Source organism: Mustela putorius, unplaced genomic scaffold (assembly GCF_011764305.1).
Source record: "Mustela putorius furo isolate JIRA1106 unplaced genomic scaffold, ASM1176430v1.1 tig00000695_pilon_pilon_pilon, whole genome shotgun sequence".
Lineage (NCBI taxonomy): Eukaryota > Metazoa > Chordata > Mammalia > Carnivora > Mustelidae > Mustela > Mustela putorius.
Genome location: NW_025421447.1, coordinates 5209790 through 5232923, shown reverse-complemented (window position 1 = coordinate 5232923; position 23134 = coordinate 5209790). Strand labels below are relative to the sequence as shown.

The window sequence follows — 23134 nt, the reverse complement described above, 5'->3', positions numbered from 1 at the left end:
TGTCGTGCACACCCTGTGGCTCGGCTTCCTCGCACCCGCCCTCAGGCCCCCGGAGTCGTCCCTCCGCCACTGACCATCCCCCCCGCCCCCCCGACCCTACACAGCCGCGGGTCCTCCCAGGGGTGGGCGCTCCCGCTAGTCCACGCAGCCCCTCCGAGCTCGAAGGCGCACCCCAGTCCTCCCCCATCCCTGCGGAGGGGACCCGGCTCCGCCTGCCCGGAGCACTCCACTCCCCTTTCTCGAGTGCCCTAAGGTCCCGGGGTCCAGTGCCCATCGCGGTGCTGCGGGAGAGGAGGACACAAAACCAGGCGGGGCGGCCGCCGGGTCTGCCAAGTGGTCTGAAAGCGCGGAAGAGCGCCAGCAGGAGTGCCGCGGGGTTATGGGTGGTTTTCCTTTTCCTTTTGTGCCTTCTGTGCTGTCCTTCATCATCAGGGCTGAGGAGGGAATCCGTCTTTAATGGGAGGTGATGGCATATTCCTGAGCCCCCGGAAAACTTGCTCTGCTTGGGTTGTTAGGAGATGTTGCAAGTGTTTGCCTCTAGAATTTTTTTCAATAGACCTAGATGAAGGAAGTTTCAGACTGCCCTAGACAAGCTTCTCACCGCAGACCAGGGTTTCTGCGGCCTCTTGCCTGCTGTGCCTGCACGTGTGTCCGCGTGTCTTTAGGCAGTGCTCCCAGCTCCCACACGTCTCCGGCCTCATTGGAGCACCCTGCACGCTCCCGTGTCCTGTCTCACCCGCATTCAGGACAGGCCAGCAGGGGCGAGGGGCAGGGGTCCCCCTGTGGGGAGCTCCCAGGTGGTGTGCAGACCCGGAAAGGGGCTTGGGAGCCGGAGGGTCAGAGCCTGTGCAGGTAATGGGGAGAGTCACCCAGAGTGCAGACTGGTTGGTGGAGGGACTGGCTGGTCGGTTGGGTTTCTTCTCCGCACCAGTTCTGGATTTTAGTTTGCTTTCATCTCCAGATGCAAATCTGAGTGTGGCAGACTGTCATACGAAGGCACACCGACATTTTACCCTGCTCTCCATGAAAAGGGTGGGCTCAGTCTGCAGTGCTCAGAGTGTCACGACTCGCTGGATGGTGGAGCCCCCTGGGTCTGCTCCAACATCACAAAACTCCAGAGAATGGGTGAAAATCCTCGTGATGTCTTGGTGTTGGTAAGATATTTGACCCGTGGATCCCGACCACGGGCCTGTAGGACACGGACAGAGACTCCACCAACCAGGGAGCAGAAGCAGACCAGAGCGCAGGCGAGTCCCCTGGGAAAATGCCATGCACGCAAGGTGTGTAAACTCAGCAGTAAATGAAGACGACCGCGGACTTGTGACCTCCCTGGGCCACAGACTGTCATATCCATCCACCGGCTGTGGGGCTGCAAAGAGCACCATTTCTGCGCAGAAACACGGAGAACATCAGCGTGACCTTGACCCTGCTGATGAGCAGGACATTGACACCGGGGTGCCTCCTCTCAGCTGCTGGGGGGTGGGGGGGAAGCGGCCCTGGGGACTGGTGGGGGCCGCCACCTCTGAGTTTCCAGCCTGGTAAGGAAAGTGGGACCACGGTTCCCAGAGGGGCCACACCATGACCCACAGGCAAGCTCACACCCAGAGTTTGGTTTTTGTTTTTGAAAAGACTCTCAGAGGAGAGGCTTGACTCCCGGCTGAAGGGTCCAGAAACCGCGTCCTCTGTTGTGACCCGAGCTCTGTGCCCCGTGCAGGCCTTGCTCGCTCCAGTCCCTCGCATACAAATGAAGCTGGGGCAGGGTCCCGGACCCTAACCTAGGTGTCAGCAGCGGCATGGGCTGCTCGGGCGTGTATCGGCCTCCCTGGGCGCCAGCTTCTCTGTTGCACGTGGAGAAGTGACCGCACACCCACGGAGTCTGCCGCAGGGAATGGTGGTTTAATACTTATTCCCCCGTGCGTGAGCCTGCCCCCCACATTGCACAGATGTTGGCATCTGTGTTAGAGAGGAAACAGCTTGCGCAGAGGGGGTGGGTCTCCCGTGGCCACACAGGTGGTTAGCAGAGCCTGAGCCACCGTCCCTGGTTCAGCACCAGGGGCTCTTCCTCCCGCCCCGCGCCCATGGGGCAGGCCGGTGGAAGTGGCAGCGGGCAGAGCCCTTCCTGTGTGTGGGCTGTCCCACACCATCTCCCTGACCCTCACAGCACCTCCGTCACCCCTCTTTCAGCACCAAGAAAACGGGGCTTAGCAAGGCAGACCCGCCCAAGGTCAGTGGCTCGGGAAGCGCGGGAAGCAAGAGTGTTGGAGCGACCCTGAGTCCACAGCCATTCTCTTAACGAGCGCCGACCGCCTTGCTCGGCAAGGAGATTTGGAGCCGACTCTGTTGTCTGAGCGCAAGGGCGCTCGGGAGAGTACATGAAGACCTCCGTTTGCCACGTTTAGCTTTGAGACGCTGCTGTGTGAGACGGAGCGCTCCGGAACCAGGCTTTCTGAGCAAAACAGAAGATACGAATACAAACTCCGTGATGTTAGAATGGTGGAGGTCACTGTCCCAGAAAGAGTGTCACCACTGTAACCTGTTAGAAACAATCTTTTATAAACACAAACACCCCCTGGGTGGGTACTTCCGCCTTCCTGCCTCCTGCCCAGATACCCCCGGCCCCCTGGAGAGGGCACTTGAGGAAACTTCACCCCCGGCGGAGCGACACCGTGGGAGGGATCTGCTCGGCCTCCCGGGGCGGTGCTTTGGTAATTAATCTGGTTCCCATCCCTGAACACTTGCCCAAGCACAGCCTGGGCACAAACGGGCCCTTCGCTGCTTGTCGAATGACAGACGACGATTTCGTCCAGGTGTGATTCCAGCTTTGTTGGCCGCAACCCGTTATTTCAAAGCCCTGTTTTGTTTTGGCACATTTTACCAAGTGATGACATGTCCTCTTTCAGCAGCAAGAACATGCGCCACTGCCACGGAGGCCACGCACAGCTGATGTGGCCAACCCTGCCATGTCCCCTTAGACCACAGGAGCCTCTTTTTAACTGATGGGGCAGCTGAAGCCCTGGGAGGCCAAGAGAAAGCTGTGGAGGCCACACCCCAGGCAGAAGACGGGGCTAATCCCAGCCCAGTGAAGCACTGAGGCTCCCCGAGCTGGGTCCCCAGGAAAGGGTTTCCGCAGAGCCCTCACCCCTACCCCCCGCTGCCACCTCCCCAGGGACAGGTCCCATAATCCTGCACAGTCCCACAAGCAGCGCAAACTCGGATCTGCCCTCTAGCTGGGAAGGGGCCCTGGGACACCTCCAAGCCAGAGCAGAAGAGCACCCAGGGCTGTCCCCAGTGCTGTGGGCCCGAGAGGGCTGCGTATTTGCTCAGCACTGGGCGGGGGTGGTGGGGGTTGACACGCAACACGGTGGGGGGGGAGGGGATGTTCAGCACCGGGAAGGGTGACGCTCCAGGGAGGGGACGTTCAGCACCGGGGTGGGGGCCATGAGGCCGATGTCCCCAGCCTCGGAGAGGCCTCCCCACCCAGGTTAGGGGCTCCCCTTGCTGACAGCACAAACTCCCTGGAGTAAGAACACCCTGACGGTAAACCTCCTGGGAGTCGGGCCCAGGGCAGACACTATCTGTGCCTCAAGACACCAAGCAGAAATGACGTGGGCAGGACCCTTGCGGAGAGCCCGCCCAGGCCCATGGAGCCCCACGGGAACCTCAACCCCGTGGCCTCCAGAGCCTCCAGTCCAACGACTGACTTGAACGTGGGCATGAGTGGGGGCCTGTGTGTGTCTCCGGCTTTATGGTACTTGGGAAGGAAGAAAGAACAGAACCTTCCCAAGGAGTATTCCCGGGTCCGGAGACCAGCAGCAGACTCGCCCTCTCTGTTTACGCTCAGGAGGGCATCGGTCTGCGGAAGCCGTCCCCGTGCCCTCCTGAGGCTGAAGGAAGCCCCCCCAACAGTACGCCCCTCCCAGCCTGCTGTCCCCACCCTGCAGCTGGCATGGCCCACGGGTGCCCCTGCCAACGGAGAACAGGGAGCGCTGCCCCACCCCCGTACCCCACGATTCCCCACGGCCACCGCCAGGCCCACCCGCCCCTCAGGCCCCACCGCTCGGCCGATTCCTGGGGGCTGGACGGCCTCTGGCCCATGTGTCCACTTCACTTCTCCAGCAGAGATGAGCCCCAAGAGGCCTGCAGGGGCAGGTGGGCTCTCATCTAAGCTCTGTAAGACTCCGAGTGGGTGGGGTCTGCGTCCGCAGCACCCGCCCTGCCGGTTTCCTAGGGAAGACGGAGGACAGCAGCCAAGGGATGTCCCGTGCCTGTGATGAGGAGGGAGATGGCAAGTCTCAAGAGGGATCCAGACCCACGGGGTCCAGAAGGTCCAGAAGGTCCAGAAGGGACTGCTCCCCAGGCTGCAAGTCTGTCCTCTGGAGGTGCGGGGAGACGGGTGACCCTCGAACCAGCACTACACCCCCCACCAGGCCCGAGCCCCACCTCCCTGAAATGAGAGCCAAGCTCCGGATCGTGACCCAGTTTAATCGATTGGTTTGATCGGCGTGGGCCCCATGGGGGTGTCAGCAGACAGCATCGGGCTGCAAGCCCCCCGCCTGCTGGCCCTGGTCGCCGCCGTCCCGCAGGGGGATGGACTTCCTCATGTGGGTGCACAGCACCTCGTCGATATAGATGGTGTTGTCCTTGACCTGGATCTCCTCCTGCAGGGCCAGCTGCCTGCGGTGCAGGCCCTGCAGCTCCGCCTGGGCCTGGCCCAAGGCATCCTTCAGTCTGCGGGGGAGAGAGACAGGACGCTGACTTCTCTCTGGGATGGACTGTGGACACCTGCCCCTCCCTCTCCGCCTCTAGGCAGACTTCAAACTGGGGGCCACAGGCAGAAAACCCAAGAGAGCCCCCAACCTTCAGAATGGTGCATTCTTACCTAAACGTCTGGATCGGGGCTCTAGAAAAGTGTAGCTAGGGACCCGCTTTCTGCGTGGCCGCAGTTAGGGAAGCCTGCCCTGGGGAAGCAGGTCCTGTGAGGGTGTAGATGTTGTCTGCCTGCTGGCAGGCTCCCCACACAAGCCACCTACCTGGCCACATTGTGGGCGATCTCGCCCACCTCCCTGAGCAGCCGGTACTGCGCCACGTCGCGGCACAGCTCCACGTTCGGCCGGTGGGTTCTGGTCTCCAGGCGCGTGTGAGCCACCTTGGCAGGCCCCTCTTGGTCAAGGATGGCCTTCTCGAGGACCGTGATGTTCTTCTCCTGGCAAGCGATCTCTTCCATGACCTTGAGGAGGGATTGGAGGAGGGGAAGGCTGGTGGCGCTCACGCTCGGTCTGCGGTGATCACGTCAGGTGGCGACAGGGGACTCCCACTCAGCCCAGCGGGGACCCCCACAACATGCCTGACCTCTCGCCCCTGCAGCTGTGACTGCTGGGGACCAAGGGGCTGCCCCCGCCCCAGAACCTCGCAGGTGGAATGGAATGACTGGCCACTGTTGCCTCGCCCCTCCCTGGAAGCAGCCGCTGGCCTGAGTTCCACCCCCAGAAGCCTGAAGAGTCTCTCTGAGTGGTTTCTGGGGTTTCTCTGATGGTGGCTTTGTGCACAGAAAAGATCACTCAGAAATTACTTGGGTTTTTAGATTAATATTTAAGTAGCTTAAATTTTTATTTCTTCCTTAAGCTTTTGCAGTTTTAACTTTGCATCATGGAAATTTCCAGATGCCGATGGAACTAGAGAGGCTACTGCCCCTCATGTGCCCCTCATCAACCCAACCAACGGTCAATACACAGCAGGTTCTCCCCCATCCCAACCCTGTCCGTCAGCTCGATTATCTGTAAATCCCAGATATTATACTGCATTAGTCTTGAATTGTCAAATACATGTTTTTAAAAGAAAAGGTCTCTTTTCTTTTAACCTAACTACAATATCTTTATTACACCCAAAAAATAATTCTTTACTATCACATTATATCTTATAGTATTCAAATTTCCCTGATTGTCCCATATATTTTTTAAAGATTTTATTTATTTATTTGAGAGACAGTAAGGACAAGCAAAGGAGCAGCAGAGGGACAGGGAGAAGCAGGCTCCCCACTGAGCAGGGAGCCTGATGTGGGGCTCGACCCCAGAACCCTGAGACCATGACCTGAGCCAAAGGCAGAGGCTTAACCCACTGAGCCAGCCAGGCATCCCCCCATATTTTTTTAAAGAGTTGGTTTGTTCACATTAGAATCCAAAGGAAGCCCACATGTTGCATTTGGTTGTCTGAACTTTTCCTTTTCACCCAATAAGGAAACAAATATGCCTCCAAAGATGAAACGGGGTCACCCACCATTGCCTTGGGGGCTGGCCTTCTCGGCCTGCTCTCTTCTGGCCCCACGTTGACCAGAGAGAGGCTTTGCTCTAGAACTGCATCGGGGTCTCCACAGAGCAAGGCCACCCACCCGGGCAGCGCCACCTTCCACCAGCCCCAAACCAGACGGGCTGGAGTGCATACACGTCGGGTCCTGAACACCCAGTTTTAAAAATGAACGTGAGCGACATCGTTTGTTACGGACACTTTGAACACACTAGAGCAATGGTTTTTCATTTCACCTAAGTCCTTCCACCTTTTGCAAAGTACTGCTGGAGACGGTGAACGGCGCCCCGGGCTGTGTCCAGTCCTCAGGACTGCGCTGTGCGGCCGCCCCTGTCTGCCCCTCCTGCCCCCGTCTCCCCCTGAACCCACCGCCTGTGCTCAGGACCCAGGCCGCTGGCTCCCGTGGCCTAGCTGTTCCACACCTGGCCAGCCCACGTTAAACAGGCAGCTCGGAGCCGGCCGTGATGGTTGCGTCCACGCCATGGAAACCTGCCAAGGCTAAAGTTCAGGGTCTTGCCTTGTGACTTGTTTCCTGAATGCCAGTTTCCTGGCACACCCCTGGGAATGGAGAGGCACAAGGAGCCAGAATCCTGAGCCAGTGGGGGGTTCGCGGAAGCTGGCGGTACCTAGCTGACTCAAGGAATGTCAACACTCTCCATCCCCCTGGCCACATGTCACGCAGGGTGGGGTGAAGTCCCCTCGGGTCCCATGCCCTGCTGTGAATGGGGAGCCATGAGTGCACCTCCCCCCGTCCACCCAGGAGCACAAGGCCCAGGGCCGGCGGCCCAGGCCAGCAGCTCCCCCTCCAGCAAGCTCACCTTGGCCAGGTGGGCGGCCAGCTGGTCCCTGGCAGCCTTGGTCTCCTGCAGCCCATTCCTGAACGCCATGTCCACCACGTCACACTGCCTGTGCAGGTCACTGGCCGTCTGCGACAGGATCCGGTCCACCAGGGCCTTCAAGGCCAGCGAGTTGTTCCTCTGCCTGTCGGCCTTCTCCACATTGTTGTTGGAGAAGTCCAGCCAGTCTTCCAGACTCACGGAGCTGCAAGGGAAGCCATCAGTTGCTCAAGGCGCGCCTGGGCTGTGGGACAGGGTGGGCAGGGGAGACAGGGACAGGGTCCCAGAAGTCTGTGCTGGCGCCGAGGTTTTTCTCCTCGGCCGGGCGCAGGAAGTGTGGGGACCCTGGGCTCGGTCCACCTCCTGGTCCCTGTAGCCGTGCCACCTCCTCCCCTGAGTGGGGGCCGTGGGAAGGGGAGCCCGGGAACTACCAGCTTGCCCTCGGGATATCTGAAAACACGACAGGCAGGCGAACCAATTCTCAAGGTTTATAGGGATTTGACATCAGACGCTCCCAAAGGGGGACCCCAGGGCACTCAGCACTGTGTCAGAATGACCCGCGGGCTGCCCTCTGCCCGGTACACAAGGAGGGACCCACTCACTGTGGCTCGACCCTCACGGCCTTCTCCGAGTAGTGGATGTGTGGGGAGTTGTTGTTGAGGGAGAAGCAGATGTCGTCGATGGTCAGGGCCACAAACTTGTCCTTCAAGTCCTTCTCCAGGTTGTACTTGGCCGAGCGGTTCAGCCTGCAGGGAGAAGCGAGGGGTGCCAGGTCTGGTGCAGGATGCGGCACCTGCTTCCTTCGGCCCAGCCCCCCCCCCACAGCCCCAGACACTGGGTGACGGCTTAACCAACCCACCTACATCTTCCTGACCCTTCTGATGGGAGGGTCCGAGCCCCAGCAGGAAAGGGCTCCAGTTCACTGTCTGGTAACTCCAACCGTGCCCGCCCCCCCCGCCAATGGCCAGCCCGCCGCTGTCACATGGGCCTCACACCGCGGGTTGCATCCTGTCCCAGGCTCCATCCTGGATGGGCCGTGGGGAGCCATGGACGGGCACACAGCCGCACCTGATCTGCTCAGACACCTCCTCCAGGGTGCGGGTCAGCAGGGCCATGACCCCGCGGATGATCTCGGCCTCCTTCATCAGCTCCTGCTCCACCACGTCATGCACCAGGTCGATGCCCACCCGCTTCTCCCTGGCCGAGAGGAGGGGCTGGTCACAGAGTGCCTGCTGGGGCGCTGACTCCACTTAGAGGGGTTTGTGGGGGACTCGACCCAGCAGGAGGCCTGGCTGTGAGATGTCAAAATATCCAGAACTCAGGGAGCCAAGATCCATGGGCCGCTGGTCACCTGCTCAGAAAAATGCCAGACGCACTTCCCCTTCACTTGGCCGTGACTCTGGGAGGCTGTTCCTTCTGACCTGTCACTGGGCATGTTCGTTTGCCTCAGAATTGTGAACACGTGGGTTTCTTTCCTGGAAACAGGAGCTCATCCTGATGTTTGCCAAGGATTTGAACCCAGAAAGGTGCTCTACAGCGGAAATGAGGCAACATCCACTCTCCCCCGCCGGGCGCTCACCCCACTTCGGGGGCCACCACGATACCCAGCTTCCCTCTGGAGTCAAGGGGAGGAGGTAATTCAGTTGGGGTCACGTGCTCTTAACCCCGGAGGGACCTATCACCACCTGACTCCTCCACCCTGCAGGGCAGTGCCTGGCAGGAAGGCTCCTCCCCCACCCCCTGCCCGCCCCAGGGTGAGGTCTGGGGAGGCTTCCTCTCCCGTGAAATGGGGATACTCTTTCCACCTTCGCAGGGTTGTGGCAAGGAACAGGGGAGGCACAGATGGTGCCTCCCTGGCTCGCGGCAGCAGCACCAACACCCTCCCAACACCCCCGCCCCCCACAACCACCCTGGGTGTGAACTTGAGCAGCCAGTGGCGGGCTCTGTGCACACCTGCTCCTTCCCTGGGATTCACAGATCCCGCATCTGCTGGAGGGGGCTGCTCTTCCCAGGAAGAGGGAGCCGCCTCAGGTTCAGGAAGCAGCAGGTAACTGCACACCTGGGCACCACGGGTTGCTGGGCGTGAGGTGTGGCCCAGAGAGGTCATGGGCTCAGTCTGCTAGGTCCTGACAAACCTCGAACCTCAGTGGCCAGACCAAGGAACTACAGCTCCAGCGTCGCAGGGAAAGAGTTCTGGGCCCCCAGAATGACCCGTAGAAACCTGCGTCTGAAATCGTTCTCCCAGCAGCCAGTGTGCGGGGGCACTGGACATGTAGGGGCCTGTATTGGCAGCCACAAGAGGCCCTGGGCGCGCGGAGTAGGGGGGGAGCTGTGACAGAGAGCAGGGGGAGGGGGACCTGCGTCCTTCCTCCTAGAACGTCCCACTCACAGGACTTGAAGGAGGGAAAGGACAACGCACAGGGCTCCCTGGGTTCCAAAGTGCTCCAGTGAGGCTCTGCATACTGGCGCAGACTTGTCCCCTGGGAACCTGTCCTCGAGGGCCGTTTCTGCGGGTGTGGCCCCGTGACTAAGCGCCCGTCAAAGGGCTGCACGGGCCAACGGGGACTAGCAAACCCAATTATTCCTACTTGCTGGAGCATGGAGGGGAGGGCTGGAGCTCTGGCTGCCATCTGGAGTCACAGAGTCACCCGGGGAGTGAAGACCCACACCACGTCAGCCCCACGCTGACTTCCTGCAGATCCCCTAACTGTGAGGGACAGAGCATGGCCCTACCTCAATTCAGCCTTAGTTTACAGTGTTCCAAGTCTCTGCAGCCAAACCGAGTCCCAACCTACATTTAAGTGAAGGTGTGAAGAGCTCCTTCCGCTGCCCAGCACGGCGGGCTCCAAACACGGGCTCCACAGCCTCACCGGGACCCAGCACCTGGCGCAGCTGCACTTTGTCCCCAGCAGCGGGACCCCACGGCAGTGACTCCCACCTGTACTCCAGGCACATCTGGTTGATATGCAGGGGCTCCTTCATGCTCTCCAGGGCGTTCACCAGTCTGGTCTGGTACGTGAGCAGGTCCTCTGTGATGTACACCAGCTGCTCGAGCTTGTCGTCCAGCTCCTTCTTCCAGAACCGGACTTCCTCGAGCCTCTGTTCTGAGGTGCAAGGAGAAAGCACACGGCATCACACACACGTCTGCCCACTCCCCGTGCTGCCATTTCTGGGATCAGAAACGTAAAGACCACCCTCAAACCACCCCAGCTGCGTTCTTTTTGCGGGGGCCCTTTCATCTTGTAAGTGCTGATTAGGGGACGGCGGGAGGGCATCTCTTCTTACAAGACCACCATCCAGTTAATGCAACCATCGCCCATGAATTAATGCAACCGTCACCCATAAGGGTTGACTCTAAGGCTTTAAAAGCCACTGTTTTTAATAACTTTAAATTTTATCAAAGATCTAGACATACGTTGTTTGAAAAGTCAACCCACCCAAGTGTTGCAGCTCTCTGACCTGTCCCTACCCACTCCCGCTTTCTGGAAGCAATGCATTAAAAAAAAAAAAAAAAAAAAAGATTTATTTCCTTATTTTAGAGGTTGAGGGAGGGAGGGGCAGAGGGAAAGGGAGAGAGAATCTCAAGCACACTCCCTACTGAGCACAGAGTCCAACACGGGGCTCGATCCCATGACCCTGAGATCATGACCTGAGCCAAAACCAAGAGAGTCCGAGGCATGGCCGTCAGAGTCCCCCAGGTAACCCAGGAGCAATCACGTTCTAGACACTTCCGGAATTTCTTCTGGCCTGTGCTCACACTGCTCCTCACTCATGATCAGTTTAGACGATATCTACCAGTTCCCTGTGACTGAAAGCCAGGATCTGCTCTGGGACAGCACGCTCTCACTGCCCCGTCTTCCCTGTGGGGCTGCATCGCCGTCTTGCGACAGAACAGCTTGCTTACAAGATCGTAAATGCGTAAATGGGGTCTATATCTGGGCTGTGGGGCGCGCTGCCATCTATTTCTCCTCTCGTGGGATTTTCTGGTTTTAGAGGGGCTGGTAGTCATGTCTTTGTTTCACGTTCCAGAGACGCAGGACTGTTTCCTTGGACGTTCTGCCAGAGCTGCAAACACCCCCGCATGTTCGGCCCCATCAAGGAACCCGCTGGGTTTGCTTCTTTCCGGGACCTCTGCCCTGGAGAGCTTCCTCCTCCCACCCTCCCTCCCGCTTGCTGATGATGGTCGCAGGTTCTGGAACCCCCTCAGCTTCGCACCTGCCACCGCCCCCTTCCTCGCCATCACATTCTCCTGCGCTCACCCCTTCCCTTCTTCTGAGTTTTGCAGACTGTACACTCATGATTTTAATCCCCAAGGATGCTTTCTCATCCCCGAGCGGTCTTCAAGAGTCTGTTTCCTACGTGCAGTGTCTTCTCCAAATTTCCTGAATATTTTATGGCTCATCTTTTCTTCTGCCATATGTGTGGGTCTGTCCGGGTGTCTGTCATGTTAGAGGCGCCCCTCCAATATCTCTGACCCTTGCTTGGTTATGTTTGAGGCTACAAGCTTCGCGTGCCAACTAGGACCTCTTTCTGCAAGGTCTAGGTTTGCAACTTGACTGTCCAGAGTGAACGGACAGCCCAGGCATCTCTTAGATGTCCAGTAAGGGTGTCAGATCAGTAAGAGAATGAACAAGGGAGGCTGCAAAGCAGGCGAGGTTAGCGTCCTCTGTCTTAGGGCAGTGAGCTCAGAGACAGAACCAGAAGAACGCACACTTTCCCCCAGTATTTCAAGATACTCCATCACTCCTCTCCTGACCATGGAACGGAACGGCACCGTGGCCACACCTCCCTGTGGCATCCAGGTGTGGGCACAAAGGCAGCAAGTGGCGCATCTTACCTAGTTTCTTGTCCACATCGCTTTGAGACTTCCTCGTGGTCTTTTCAATCTCATCCACAAGCCTCTGGCTCTCTGCCACCAGGCGTTCGGACCGGGACCGCTGGGCCTCTGCTCTGTGGTACTGGTTCTTGTTAGCGACCTGCCACTCTGAGGGCAGGAACTTGGGGGGAGGTTGGAGCAGTTTGGCCATAATGGCTTTCCAAAGTCCTGGTCACAAAGACAGACACTTGTTGAGTTTCATCGAAAGCACTTGGTCCTTTTTTTACGTCCATTTTTATTCGAGTGTGACATACATTCCCAAAGGTGCATTCACCACCTTCTACACACAGAAGGAACCATCCGTGTAGCCTGACCTCAGCTTCCTTCTCTCACTGGCCTCCCACCGGGCTCCCACAGCACAACCACTAGAATGTAGTTTTGGAATTTGGGGGCTTCATGGAAACAGAATCACCCAGTGTGTTCTCTTATATCTGACCCCTCCACTCAATGTCATGTCTGTAAGATTTGTCCCATTGCCCACAGAGCTGCGGTCTGCAGCTGTGGTCTTTCTGCAGGACACGGTGACTACACCACGCCCACCCATATCTACTCCGTGCTGATATTTGGGTTCCTGTGCGGGGCTGTTGTGAGAATGCCAATCTCAGATGTGTCTTTTGGTGACCACAGGCACACATTTAAAAATGTGTCAGAAAATCATCAGAAAGGCTGGGCCTAGGCAGCATTCACTTTTAGGACATCCTGTGCACAGAGGAACCCAGCCACAATTCTGAATGAACGATCGTGTGTGGTATCTGTACACTCAGAGCTGGGTATGGAGCCCACTCAGCAGGGGATACGAACCCTCTGCAGGACAAAGAAAAGCCAGAAGGCGGCCTGCGCTGTGTGTGGTTGGGTACCCCCTGCTGCCCACCCCACCGCACCTGCCATCTTCTCGCCAGGGAACCTGCTTTCCACCCCACCGCACCTGCTCTGCACCACCCCACCTGCTTGCGCGCAGCCCCCCGGGGACAGCTGACCGCCCACGGCCCTCAGGGCGGCGGGGCTTCCACACCCCCACGGCCCTCCGAGTGCGGGCTCAGAATGCCCCGGAGCAGCACCCGCGGGGTGGAGAGGAGGCCGGCGGGGGCTGGCAGGGAGCCCAGGCCGGGGGCTGGGCGGTGGGCGGCCTGCACTCACCGCAGCGCCTGCGGGAACCGCGGACCACACGCTCGCCGGCCGCGCCCGCACCCCACCGCACCCCAGCAGCAGCTCGAGCAGAACCGCTGGTTTCTAACCCGCGCGTCTCCGTGGCAACCGGGGACGCGTCCCCTGGGCGAAGGGGGCGGGGCCGGGCCGGCGGCTCTGCGCAGGCGCGACCCTGCGGCCTCTCGGCGGCCGGGGCGGCAGACTGGGGACCCGGCGGTGCCCGCCGCCCACGCCCGCGCGAGACACCAGGCAGGGGACGGCGACCACGGCCCCGAGCCCGGACGCGCGGCACCCGCGGGGCTCAGTGGGCTGAGCCTGGACACGGGACCACCGGTCCGGCGCGGCGGGAGAAGCGAGAGGCCGGGCGGTGGCGGGCGGGGATCGGGGGTCGGAGTCCGGGGTCGGGGTCGGAGTCCGGGGTCGGGGTCGGGGGCCGCGGTCCGGGGTCGGGGGTCAGCCGTCGGGGTCCGGGGTCAGGAGCAGCTGTCCGGACCCGGAGTGAGAGCGCGGCGCCGGGAGTGCGCTAGGGCTGTGGGACCCGTGCGTCTCCGACGGAGAAAATGAAGGAACTTCCCACTGGGGGACAGCGGGGCGGCCGTTGTGCGCACAGCCCGAAATCCGGGAAATGGGCTTTCAAATCTCCCGCCCCAAGGACGGGCCGCGTCACCGCTTTAAAGCAGCCAATGGGAACCCAGCTCCCCTCTAAGGACAACCAATCAGGGGAGGCTTGGCCTCGTGAGGACCGCCCCTAGGTCTCCCGAGGCGTCGGAGTGCCAGCGAGCCCCGCAGAGCGTCCTGAATATTAAGTGCTGCCTGTCCCATGGCCTGCAGGGAAGCTGGTGTTGCATATTCATATCCCCGCCCCCTGCGGGGCCGCTACTTAAGGAGCGTGCAGCGCCTTGCAGCAGTCGGGGTCCGGGTTAGGAGCTTCAGTGTCTGTCCCTGACCCGGAGGGACGCTGCGCGCGGGAACGGGGCTGGGGTCACGCGGCTCCTGAGTGCGCAGGGCTCCCGCACTTGGGCAGCAGGAGGGTGCGTGTCCTGGGGAGCCCGCCAGGCCCGAGGCCCCCCGCCCCGGGGCGTCCCGGATTTGCAGGTCCGCAGGCTTCGTGGAACTGTTGGAAACGGTGGAATGGGCAAAAGTAGTGACACCAGCTCTGTGGCTTATGACCGCAGGTTACCGCCGTGTCTGCGTCGGGGTGCACAGTAACCTCGCCCTGCCCCACGGGGTGGGAGCGCTGGGAGAAGACGCTTGAGACCTCCCGGAGCACCGAGCACCGGGTACCAAGCACCGGGCACGGTCTGGAATGGAGCGACCACGGGCGTCTCCACGGATGGACCGTGCTCTGCAGGCCTCACTCGGACGCGGCTGCAGCTCCGGTGCTTCAGCAGGAAGGAAGGAGAACGACCTCTCCGTCTGCCATTTACTCTGGAGTCCGGTGTAACTGCAGTACCTGAAAATCTTTTCCAGAGAAAAAACTCATGTCCTACAGGCAAGCCAGCCCAGGACTGAGCCCGAGCACCTGGCGCAGGGCTGCAGGCAGGGACTCACCCCCTGGCACCAAGCTTAGCATCTGCCCAGCTGGCCAGCCACCAGACCTTAGGCAGCGGGAATGTTCAGGGTTAGGGGCACGGAAGCTCTCTGTGAGTTGGAGATTTCCGTTGGTCGGATAAAGCTGTGTTCCCCCAATCTAAGTCATTCTGGTGCCAACTTCTTAATTACCGACCCAGCCGTGCGTCAGGGACCCACCTGTAAAGTTACTCAAAGGCACTCATTTTCACCAGTAAGCATTATTATTTTAGAAAAGGACTGTCACAGGGGGAAAGCTAGTGTCCCTGGTAGCATAGACAGTAACCGTGCGTCATCTCACACATGTGTGAATTCCAGTTACGAGGAACCACTGGGCAGGAGGACCGTGGGAGGCCCCGGAGCTGCGGTTCTTCGGGCGGCGCCACTGCCGCTGTTCTGACCCGGTGCCTTCTGCTCTGCTGTGCGTTTCAGACCTCAGAGTTTCCAGCCACGTCGTGTGCACGGCGCTGGAGCTCTACTCCCCTTAATTTCATTTGCCATGAAAGACCTCGGGGAAGCAGTATGGGGGTTTTCAATCCATAGGTTTTCTTTTCAGATTTTGAAACACCTCTGGAGAGAATCCGATGCTCGGAGTTGCAAGGAACATGTCTGAAGCGGCCTGATGTGAGCACCCTCTGCTGCAACCAGAGGCTGCCTGGTGCTTGAACAAGCCTGCGACGGGGACCTCATCACCTTCCCAGGCGGTCCTTCCCGGGGCTGCTGTGCTGCAGAAGCATTCCGGTAGTTTCCACGCACGGAAACTAGTTGACGTCTTGAGCCGTACAGAATAAATCTGGTTTCCCTAAGCATGAGTTACCTTGATGTATTCAAAAACACGTGCCCTTTCTCCCCCAAGGAGTCCGCAGGCTGGCTCCTCTGGCTCCTTCACCCTTCTATGGGGTGATGGCATTTCTAAGCTTCCCTCCCACCCTCTCTCCTCCGGACTTGTTCCAGTTTATCTGTAGTCCAAAATGGCATGTAATCTTCCCACACCAGAGGGGGGTGATGACTTTAATGGAGAAGGACGGCTTTGCAGCACCCAAACAGCCACAACCAGAGCTTTCGATCATAGCACACTTCGCCAGGCCCTCCACAAAGCTGACATGAACTGCTGAGGAGAGTGGCAGGAGCCCTGGGGCCACAGGGGTGTAGACAGGGCAGGGACCTTCTGCTCCTGCCTCTGCCAATAACCCTTGACCTTGTCACTTCTCTCTGACCACATTCCTCGTTTTGGACCTGAGAAGGAGGGCACGACAGAAGCCCAGAGCGACACCTAAAAGTGTCTTTCATTAAGAAGGGATTACTGAGCAGAGCTTTTTTTCTTTTCTTTTTTTTCCTAAGGCTTTATTTATTTGAGAGAGAGAATAAGCAAGCAGAAGGAGCAGCAGAGGGAGAGGGAGAAGCAGGCTCCCCACTAAGCAAGGAGCCCAACATAGGGCTCAATCCCAGGACCCCAGGATCATGACCTGAGCCAGAGGCAGACGCTTCACCGACTGAGCCACCCAGGCACCCCAAAAATCATTGTTTTGACATTATTTCATCTTACATCGGTCATAGGAAAGTATATAACACATAATCAGCATGTATTACATTCACAAAATTGGTTTAAAGATGCAAGTCTGGCTCATACTGAGAAGGACTTCTAGAACAAAATAACCATTCAGCGATCTTATTTAAATAAATGAGTTCCAAAAAATTAAAGAGAAAAAACAAAACATGCTTACACTATATGGCATTTCCTAATGAAAATACCAGAATTTTCCAGGAAAAGTAGTGTGAGGGCTTTCTTTTCTTGAAGGGCATTCTTTCCCCACATAAATTGTGTATTTAACAGAGTTTATAAAGAACGGGTCCCTAAGAGCACAGAGTACATCCGGACACAGCGCCTGTCTCTGTTCTGGATGAGGAGGTTATCGACTGTTCAGATCTAAAGACCCAGTTTCCAGAAGACGAAGGACCATGGTGGGTAGAGGGGCCAGCCAGGCCTTCTGCAGAAGCTTGGGCAGCCCAACCTGATCATGGGAGCTCTAAGAGATGGTTTAAAATTCCTATTGCATGGTAAAAAACGATGTCATTCATCGTGAGTTCCGTTACATGTTGACCGTGGAGTTGTTAAATATGGATGTGTTTGTTCTCCTTCACCACAAGAGTGAACCTTCACCTTCAAGAGTCTGGCCTTACGCTCCTGGTAGTGTTTTGGTTTTTGGGTTTTTTTTTTTTTTTAAGATTTTATTTATTTATCTAACAGAGAGAGAGAGATCACAAGCAGGCAGAGAGGCAGGGGAGGCAGACTCCCCGCTGAGCAGAGAGTCCAATGCGGGGCTCGATCTCAGGACCCTGAGACCATGACCTGAGCCAAAGGCAGAGGCTTAGCCCACTGACCCACCCCGGCACCCCCGTGCTCTTGGTATTTTTAACGGTGCATGCTACCGAATCTTGAGAAGCCTTCAAGTATTTCTGGAATGTGGGCAGCCCTGTGCAGCGAGCCCCCCAGGGGCACTTGTCCACCTGTGGGTTCCCACCCCCAGCTGCAGAAGAACTGAGGTGTTGGAAGCGCTGCATCTTCGCAGGTGCCTGCTGTGTCCCACCAGAGGTCTCCCCTCGGGGCTCACTTTTGCACAGGAAACAGGACATAAGCCTCAAATTGTCTTCGCCCTTGGACCGTTCCCTCCGTTGATCTGGAACAAGAATAGTTTTTTGTCCTGCAGCGGTGAGCGTGTTGAATAGATCCCTTGTGCTCTAGGAGAAGAAACGTCGTGCCTCCCGGCTCACCGCCATCGCTGGCCCTGGGGGCTCTGAGGATAAAGTGGCTTGGATTTCACCCCAGAGGATTAACATTTCATAGAGCACCTCAAGCCGCTTGAAAGTCAAGATGATGTGGGGCCAAGTGTGCACTAGACTCTTTGTATGGTTGGTTTCTTGTCTTCGGCCATTTGTGGGGTGCCGTGGCTAAAGCTGTTGAACCTAGTAAAGTAGTGCCATTCAAGGGCTGACCCAGTGGCAAGATGTGCCCCTGGAGGGTGGGGCAAAGGCTGCCCCGACCCACCTTCTGCCCTTGTCACAATCAACTCCACACCTGGGGCTGAAGGAGAGGAAACATGTATCCTCCTATGTACAGTGCCCGGAGACCTGCAAATTAAACAGGCAAAGACAGCAGCAGGAGAACAGGCATACCATTTTTATTAATGTTAATGCTTTTACATGCATGGGAGCTTCACAACAAGGAAGAAAAACTCAAAGAAGCAGCTTGACTTGGGGGCTTAGTGCCATTTTAAGAAAAGGCTATAAATTATTGAGAAAGTAACTAAAATATATGGGGGGACCAATAGACAATAAGGACTATTTATTGATCGTCCTTAACTGCACCAACTGATAGTTGATGCAGATTCATCTTGGTGTGACCCCCAATCTCGTGATAACAATCCCCTTTACCTGCCCGGGGCACCTCTTTCAAAGGAAGACTGACAACCTGCTTTTAGGCAGATAAGGGGAAAGCGAAGAACTTTTCCTGACCTGCTGATGCCCAGTGACTTTCAGCTCAAAATAGTCCTTATGCTAAAGTGGCAGATCTCCCACTGGCCTCTTCTGACCAACCCCCCACGCCGCCCCAGCTTCGTCAGCACACCCAGCTGGGGAAAGGGGGCTGAGCCCAGCACACAGCGGAGATTTCAGGCAGTCTCTCTGAGTCCTAGCTGCTACCCCATGCAGGACGGTTGTTCTGTGTCCAAGGGAGGCCTGCCCTCCCCACAGCACCAGTGTGGCCGTGGACTCCCATGAAAGCGGCCCTCTGAACCCAGCAGCACAGCAGCTAGCATCTCAGATGGGAAGACCAAGCCTCCTAGTTCCAAGCATTGAAATGAGATAATGAGGGGGTCCTGGGTGGCTCAGTGGGTTAAGCCTCTGCCTTTGGCTTAAGCCTCTGCCTTTGGCTCAGGTCATGGTCTCAGGGTCCTGGGATCGATCCCCACATCGGGCTCCCTGCTCAGAGGGGAGCCTGCTTCCCCCTTTCTCTCTCTGCCTGCCTCTCCGCCTGCTTGTGATCTCTGTCTATCACATAAATCAATCAATCAATCTTTTAAAAAATGAGATAACAAGTGATTTTTAGAAGTGTTTAGTGAAAAATACAGATCGGCGATAAGTTCAGACAGCCCGAGCTCTGCGTAATAAACGGAACCAGGCCTTGAGGCAAGGACCCTGTCCCTCCACAAGGGGCCGCCATGGGGACGCCCGAGCAGGTGTGGGAGCCCTGAGCTGGCCAGGCCAGGCTAGAGAGATCTGTGGGGGACCTGCTGGAGCGCAGCCAGGCTCCAAGACCACGCTGGCCTGCGGGGGCATCCGTGTGACAGAGCGACTCCCGGGGACGTGTCTTTAGACCGAGAGCCTTGAGGAGGGGGGCCTCTCCCCGGGACTGTGCTGCTGTTGCTAAGAGGCCTGGGAGGCCACAAGCAAGTCAACCGGATCGCATTTCCTCTGCTCAGCCCTTTGAGAGCCTCACCCGCCCCTCGTCCCGCTGTCCCGCGCAGTCGCAGTCGTGCTGAATGAACGAGCCCACGCGAGGGTGGGCAGGGGAGGCCGGGGAAAGTTGCAGCCAGCCAGCCCCTGAACTGCAAGCCGGGCTGCCCCATGCTCCCCATGCCACCGCCGCTGCGTCTGCGGGGACAGGCGGAGCCCCTGGCCGAGGCCAAGCTGCGCAGGGCAGGGGTTGGAGCTGGGGCTTGGTCCTACGTCCGCGCTACCTCTGGGCAATCAGAGACCAAGTCAGAACCAGGACCCAGGTCTCTTCGGGACAAAGGCAGGAGGGACAGAAGAAAACTTTAGGAGGGGGCCCACGGGGACCATTTGCAGAGAGACGGGGTTGTTCCAGGGACAGAGAAAGCTCCAGGCTGAGCTGGGGTCCCGCATGTGTCAGCTACACAGAGAGCCAGAGCTGCCCAGACCAGCAGACGCCCCACATCCTCCCAGCCCCAGCCGAGCCCCAGGGACCGCTGCACTTCCCAGGAGAAGCCCCCAGAAGCCTGCTCCTTCGGGGCACAGGGCAGGGCTGTTCCTCTGAGCCCCAGCGCCCCTGTTCGAGGACATCCCAAAATTACACTAGTACATGTGATTGACACCCGCAAGCACTCACACGGCAGGCACCACTCACCCCCCGACTTTGCAGACCCCGCCAGCTGGGCACGGTGCCCATCGGGGGCGAGAGGGGCCAGCCACCCGGGGAGTCTCATGTACACCGAGCAAGGGGGCACAGCTGCCTGCACACCGCTTGTCTCAGCCACGCTCCCTTCTCTGCGAGTGACGCAGATGACTCAGGTGTTAAAAGGCAACCTGCTTCTGAGACAGCGTGGTGGGCTGCTCGCTCCCCCAGCAAGGATGAGCGGGTCCCCCGGGTGCCTGGAAGACGCAGAGGCCTGGGGGCCCCAGTGAGGGGAGGGGACCGGCCTCTAGACTCTAGGCTCTGACATGGGAGGCCCAGCATCCACAACAGCGAGAACGCTCGAGGCACAGCCCGAAAATCAAGGTAACGGACTTTCTCCTCCTGCTTCTGACGCTGTGTAGACAGCCCCACAGGCTTGCCTGTCCCCCTGGCCAGAGTAGAGGGTGCCCAGGGGGCTGTCCGGCCCCTAGGGACAGGAGTGAAGACGTTTGTGCCAGCAATCAAGAGGTGAATGACATTCGTAAGGACTTACCAAGAAAACAGTTTGGGATGCATTTCTGAAGGAGAATGAGAATAAAACACTTAACAAGAAAGTTTGGAAGATAAAACAAAAGACAAAGAGACTTAAAAATAGTCATTGAGGAAAGGTGAGAATGCGGACCAGTCCCAGAAGCCTAGTGTCCCGTCAAGGGCTTCTGGCCTAAATGGTATGGTTTTCCAGAACAGAGACCAGGTGTCTCCAGGCTGGAATGCCCCACTGTGCGCCCGACACGAGGAATACAGACTCACGCCGAGACTCATCATCGGAAACTTCGGGGACCCTGAGCAAAGAGAGGACACGCAGGGAGATAACTCTTGTGGACGACCACTTGGTCTCTGAACCGTCTTGGCGCAAGGACCGGTGAGGCGTGAGAGCAGAGAGAAGGTTCACACCTGCTCCGGCCAGGTGCCCGCCTGTGAGGAAGGACACCCAGCATGAGGATGGGCAACGGGACTCGCAGGCTCCCACAGGCTGGCACTGCCAGGACACATGTGGTGACCACTGCTGGAGACGGCATGACCGCGGTGTGGAGAATAGCGTCCGGAAACACTGAAGCGCTTGGGGGAAATGCTAAGCAAGTCACAGACACAGAGTAATGATTGGTTCCAGCAAATCGATGGAGAATGGCTCGTGCAAAGGGCCTGAGGCAGGGCGAGGCGGAAGGAGGGCAGAGGGCAATGTCAGTGGTCCTTAGGGGCCAGGAAGCTGCAGGGTCTTGCGCTGAGAGCCGTGTGCCCTCACCTCACTTCCCTGCTGGAAGGAAAATTCCTCCTGACGTGTTGAGAATAAAGCGGGAGGTGGGGGGTGCCTGCCGTGCTCCAGGGCAGGACGCAGTAGGGGCTGGGACAGGGAGCTCACCCTGGATGCCCCGTGAGGTGTTCGGATTTGGGTGGACTCTGAAGGCCGAGCCCAAGTGTTTCTTGACATATTAACTACGACGTGTGACCAAAGGAGGGGGTCAGAAACAGCTCCCGGCTTTGGGTCTGGGCAACTGGAAGGTTGAACTTGTTGTCAATGGGGGACAATGTTCCCAATAACTACTGAGGAACCAGTCACCGTGTGCTCAGCGCACAGACAGCAACGATCACATCGTCGTTATCATTACTATTAGCTCTCATGGTTCTAGCAGTTCACCGGGCTCAGCCACGCACGTCTCACGTGGGTCCGTTGAAGATTCCAGTTGGCAGGGTGCAGACATCCCTCTCCCCCTGTAATCTGCACACCGTCTCCCCTGTATGGGGGCCCCACATGGCCAGGCCCCGCTTGCGGCAGCCCAGCGCTGCACGGACGCACCCCACGCATGACCCAGTCCCAGCAGGTCTGTTCCCCAGACTCGAGGCGCCGTATTCAAGGAGAGCAGGGATCTGTTTCCCCTCTTGATGGAAGTGAAATCACAGGACTCATGACCGTGTTTTGAAGCCACAGCAGTTTGGGGGAAGGAGAGAGAAATTCAGCGGGGGAAGGGCTGGAGTCGAACATTACTTGCAGAGCCAGTGGAAAGCAGACCCTGACCGCGGCTTTAGCTCACATGGTGATACTACTGCACTCTCTCGCAGAGTGAGAGAGCCAAGCGCCCGCCGCCTACTGTGAGAAACCACAGAAGTATGCAAAGGGAACATGGAGAAACAAGAGTCGAACAATGTCGGTCGTCCAGAAGCACGGGTAAATACAAAAGGAAATCCATGAAGGAGGAACCCAGAGGACACCTCCTGGGCAGGCGTGGGGGTCGGTTCCCCCGTTTACTCTGTGCACATGGATTACTTTGCCTAAATTAGTTTTTAGGAGGGTGTTCATTTTGTCTCAGTAAAATTGACTTTAAAAGGATATAGGAAACAATTTCCAAACAAATTCCCCCACAGGGACCCCAGCGTGCAGCCCAGGGCGGCCTCAGCAAGCCCCCAGCCCTCCAGGCTCATGGGGCAGGACCAGCACCCACTTAGGAGATGGGAAGGGGGGCCCGGGAAGCTCACAAACCCCTTAAAGCCCAGAGGAGACGGGTTTGCTGGCGTGTGGCTTCAGGGTCATCTGCAGGGAGCATGGTGGTCACCCCCACCTCGGGCTTCATGGGCAGGTGGGGTGGGTGGGGAGGGAAAGGGCCATGTGCTTGGAAGGAAAGTCTACCCTCTAAATCGAGTGCATTATGTTTTCCTGAATAAAAACACACCTGTCATGAAATCCACTGGCCCAAAGACACTTGATACAGCAGCTGCGACGGCCCCTGGCTGAAAATACCCCGTTTCCCCTGAGTCACTCCGTTCAGGTCAGTGGAAGCCTCTGGATAAAGTAACAAAGAAATACACAGATCTCCGCTGGAGTGAAATTCCTTGGCCGGGAAGAAGACTGCAGAAGGGCACCGGACAGGGCGTGGGGACAGGAGGGAAACAGCCCGGAAGGCAAGGTCACGGTAGATCTGTCAACCCTCGGCACACTGTGACCAACGACCCCCGATGTGTAGTTAGCTACACGAAGGACCTGCTCTGGTCACTTCGAAGCCTTTATAACACGACAGTGTGGCCTGGTAAATGATGTCCCCCCGATTTTCCAGCGTGCCTCGCAGTGGTGGCCATGATGTTGGAGCAGTTTTGACAGGCGAGCGGACCCGGTTGAGGGACCGCCGTGCACCTGCTCCCGGCCCAGACTTAGGCCCAGCAGACACCCCTACCTCCACAGCAGCAGCGTGCGTGGCGGCAGGGATAGGGGCCCGACAATGCTGG

At 58.1% G+C, this 23134-nt stretch overlaps 1 protein-coding gene and 1 long non-coding RNA gene across 2 annotated transcripts; one reads left to right on the top strand and one right to left on the bottom strand.

Moving 5' to 3' along the window:
- Positions 1 to 4462: 4462 nt before the first annotated feature.
- TEKT1 (tektin 1) lies at positions 4463 to 13261 on the bottom strand. Its single transcript, XM_004760502.3, has 8 exons — positions 13150 to 13261; positions 11974 to 12180; positions 10075 to 10240; positions 8205 to 8333; positions 7739 to 7882; positions 7119 to 7341; positions 5031 to 5227; positions 4463 to 4728 (listed from the first exon to the last, which is right to left on the bottom strand). Exons 2-8 carry the CDS (start codon positions 12161 to 12163, stop codon positions 4521 to 4523), a joined length of 1257 nt encoding a protein of 418 aa, XP_004760559.1. The 5' UTR covers positions 12164 to 12180; positions 13150 to 13261; the 3' UTR covers positions 4463 to 4520.
- Positions 13262 to 13295: 34 nt separating this feature from the next.
- On the top strand, positions 13296 to 15533 carry LOC123392921. Its single transcript, XR_006607628.1, has 2 exons — positions 13296 to 13491; positions 14334 to 15533. It is a non-coding gene; the product is annotated as an uncharacterized LOC123392921 (long non-coding RNA).
- Positions 15534 to 23134: the final 7601 nt, after the last annotated feature.

What these genes read in the sequence shown, in the direction of transcription:
- TEKT1 (XM_004760502.3), bottom strand. Translation starts at nt 12,163, where the DNA reads ATGGCCAAACTGCTCCAACCTCCCCCCAAGTTCCTGCCCTCAGAGTGG. An exon ending in CGATGTGGACAAGAAACTAG is followed by an intron (nt 10,241 to 11,973) that starts GTAAGATGCGCC and finishes CTTGCACCTCAG; the next exon opens with AACAGAGGCTCGAGGAAGTC. An exon ending in GCCGTGAGGGTCGAGCCACA is followed by an intron (nt 7,342 to 7,738) that starts GTGAGTGGGTCC and finishes CTTCCCTTGCAG; the next exon opens with CTCCGTGAGTCTGGAAGACT.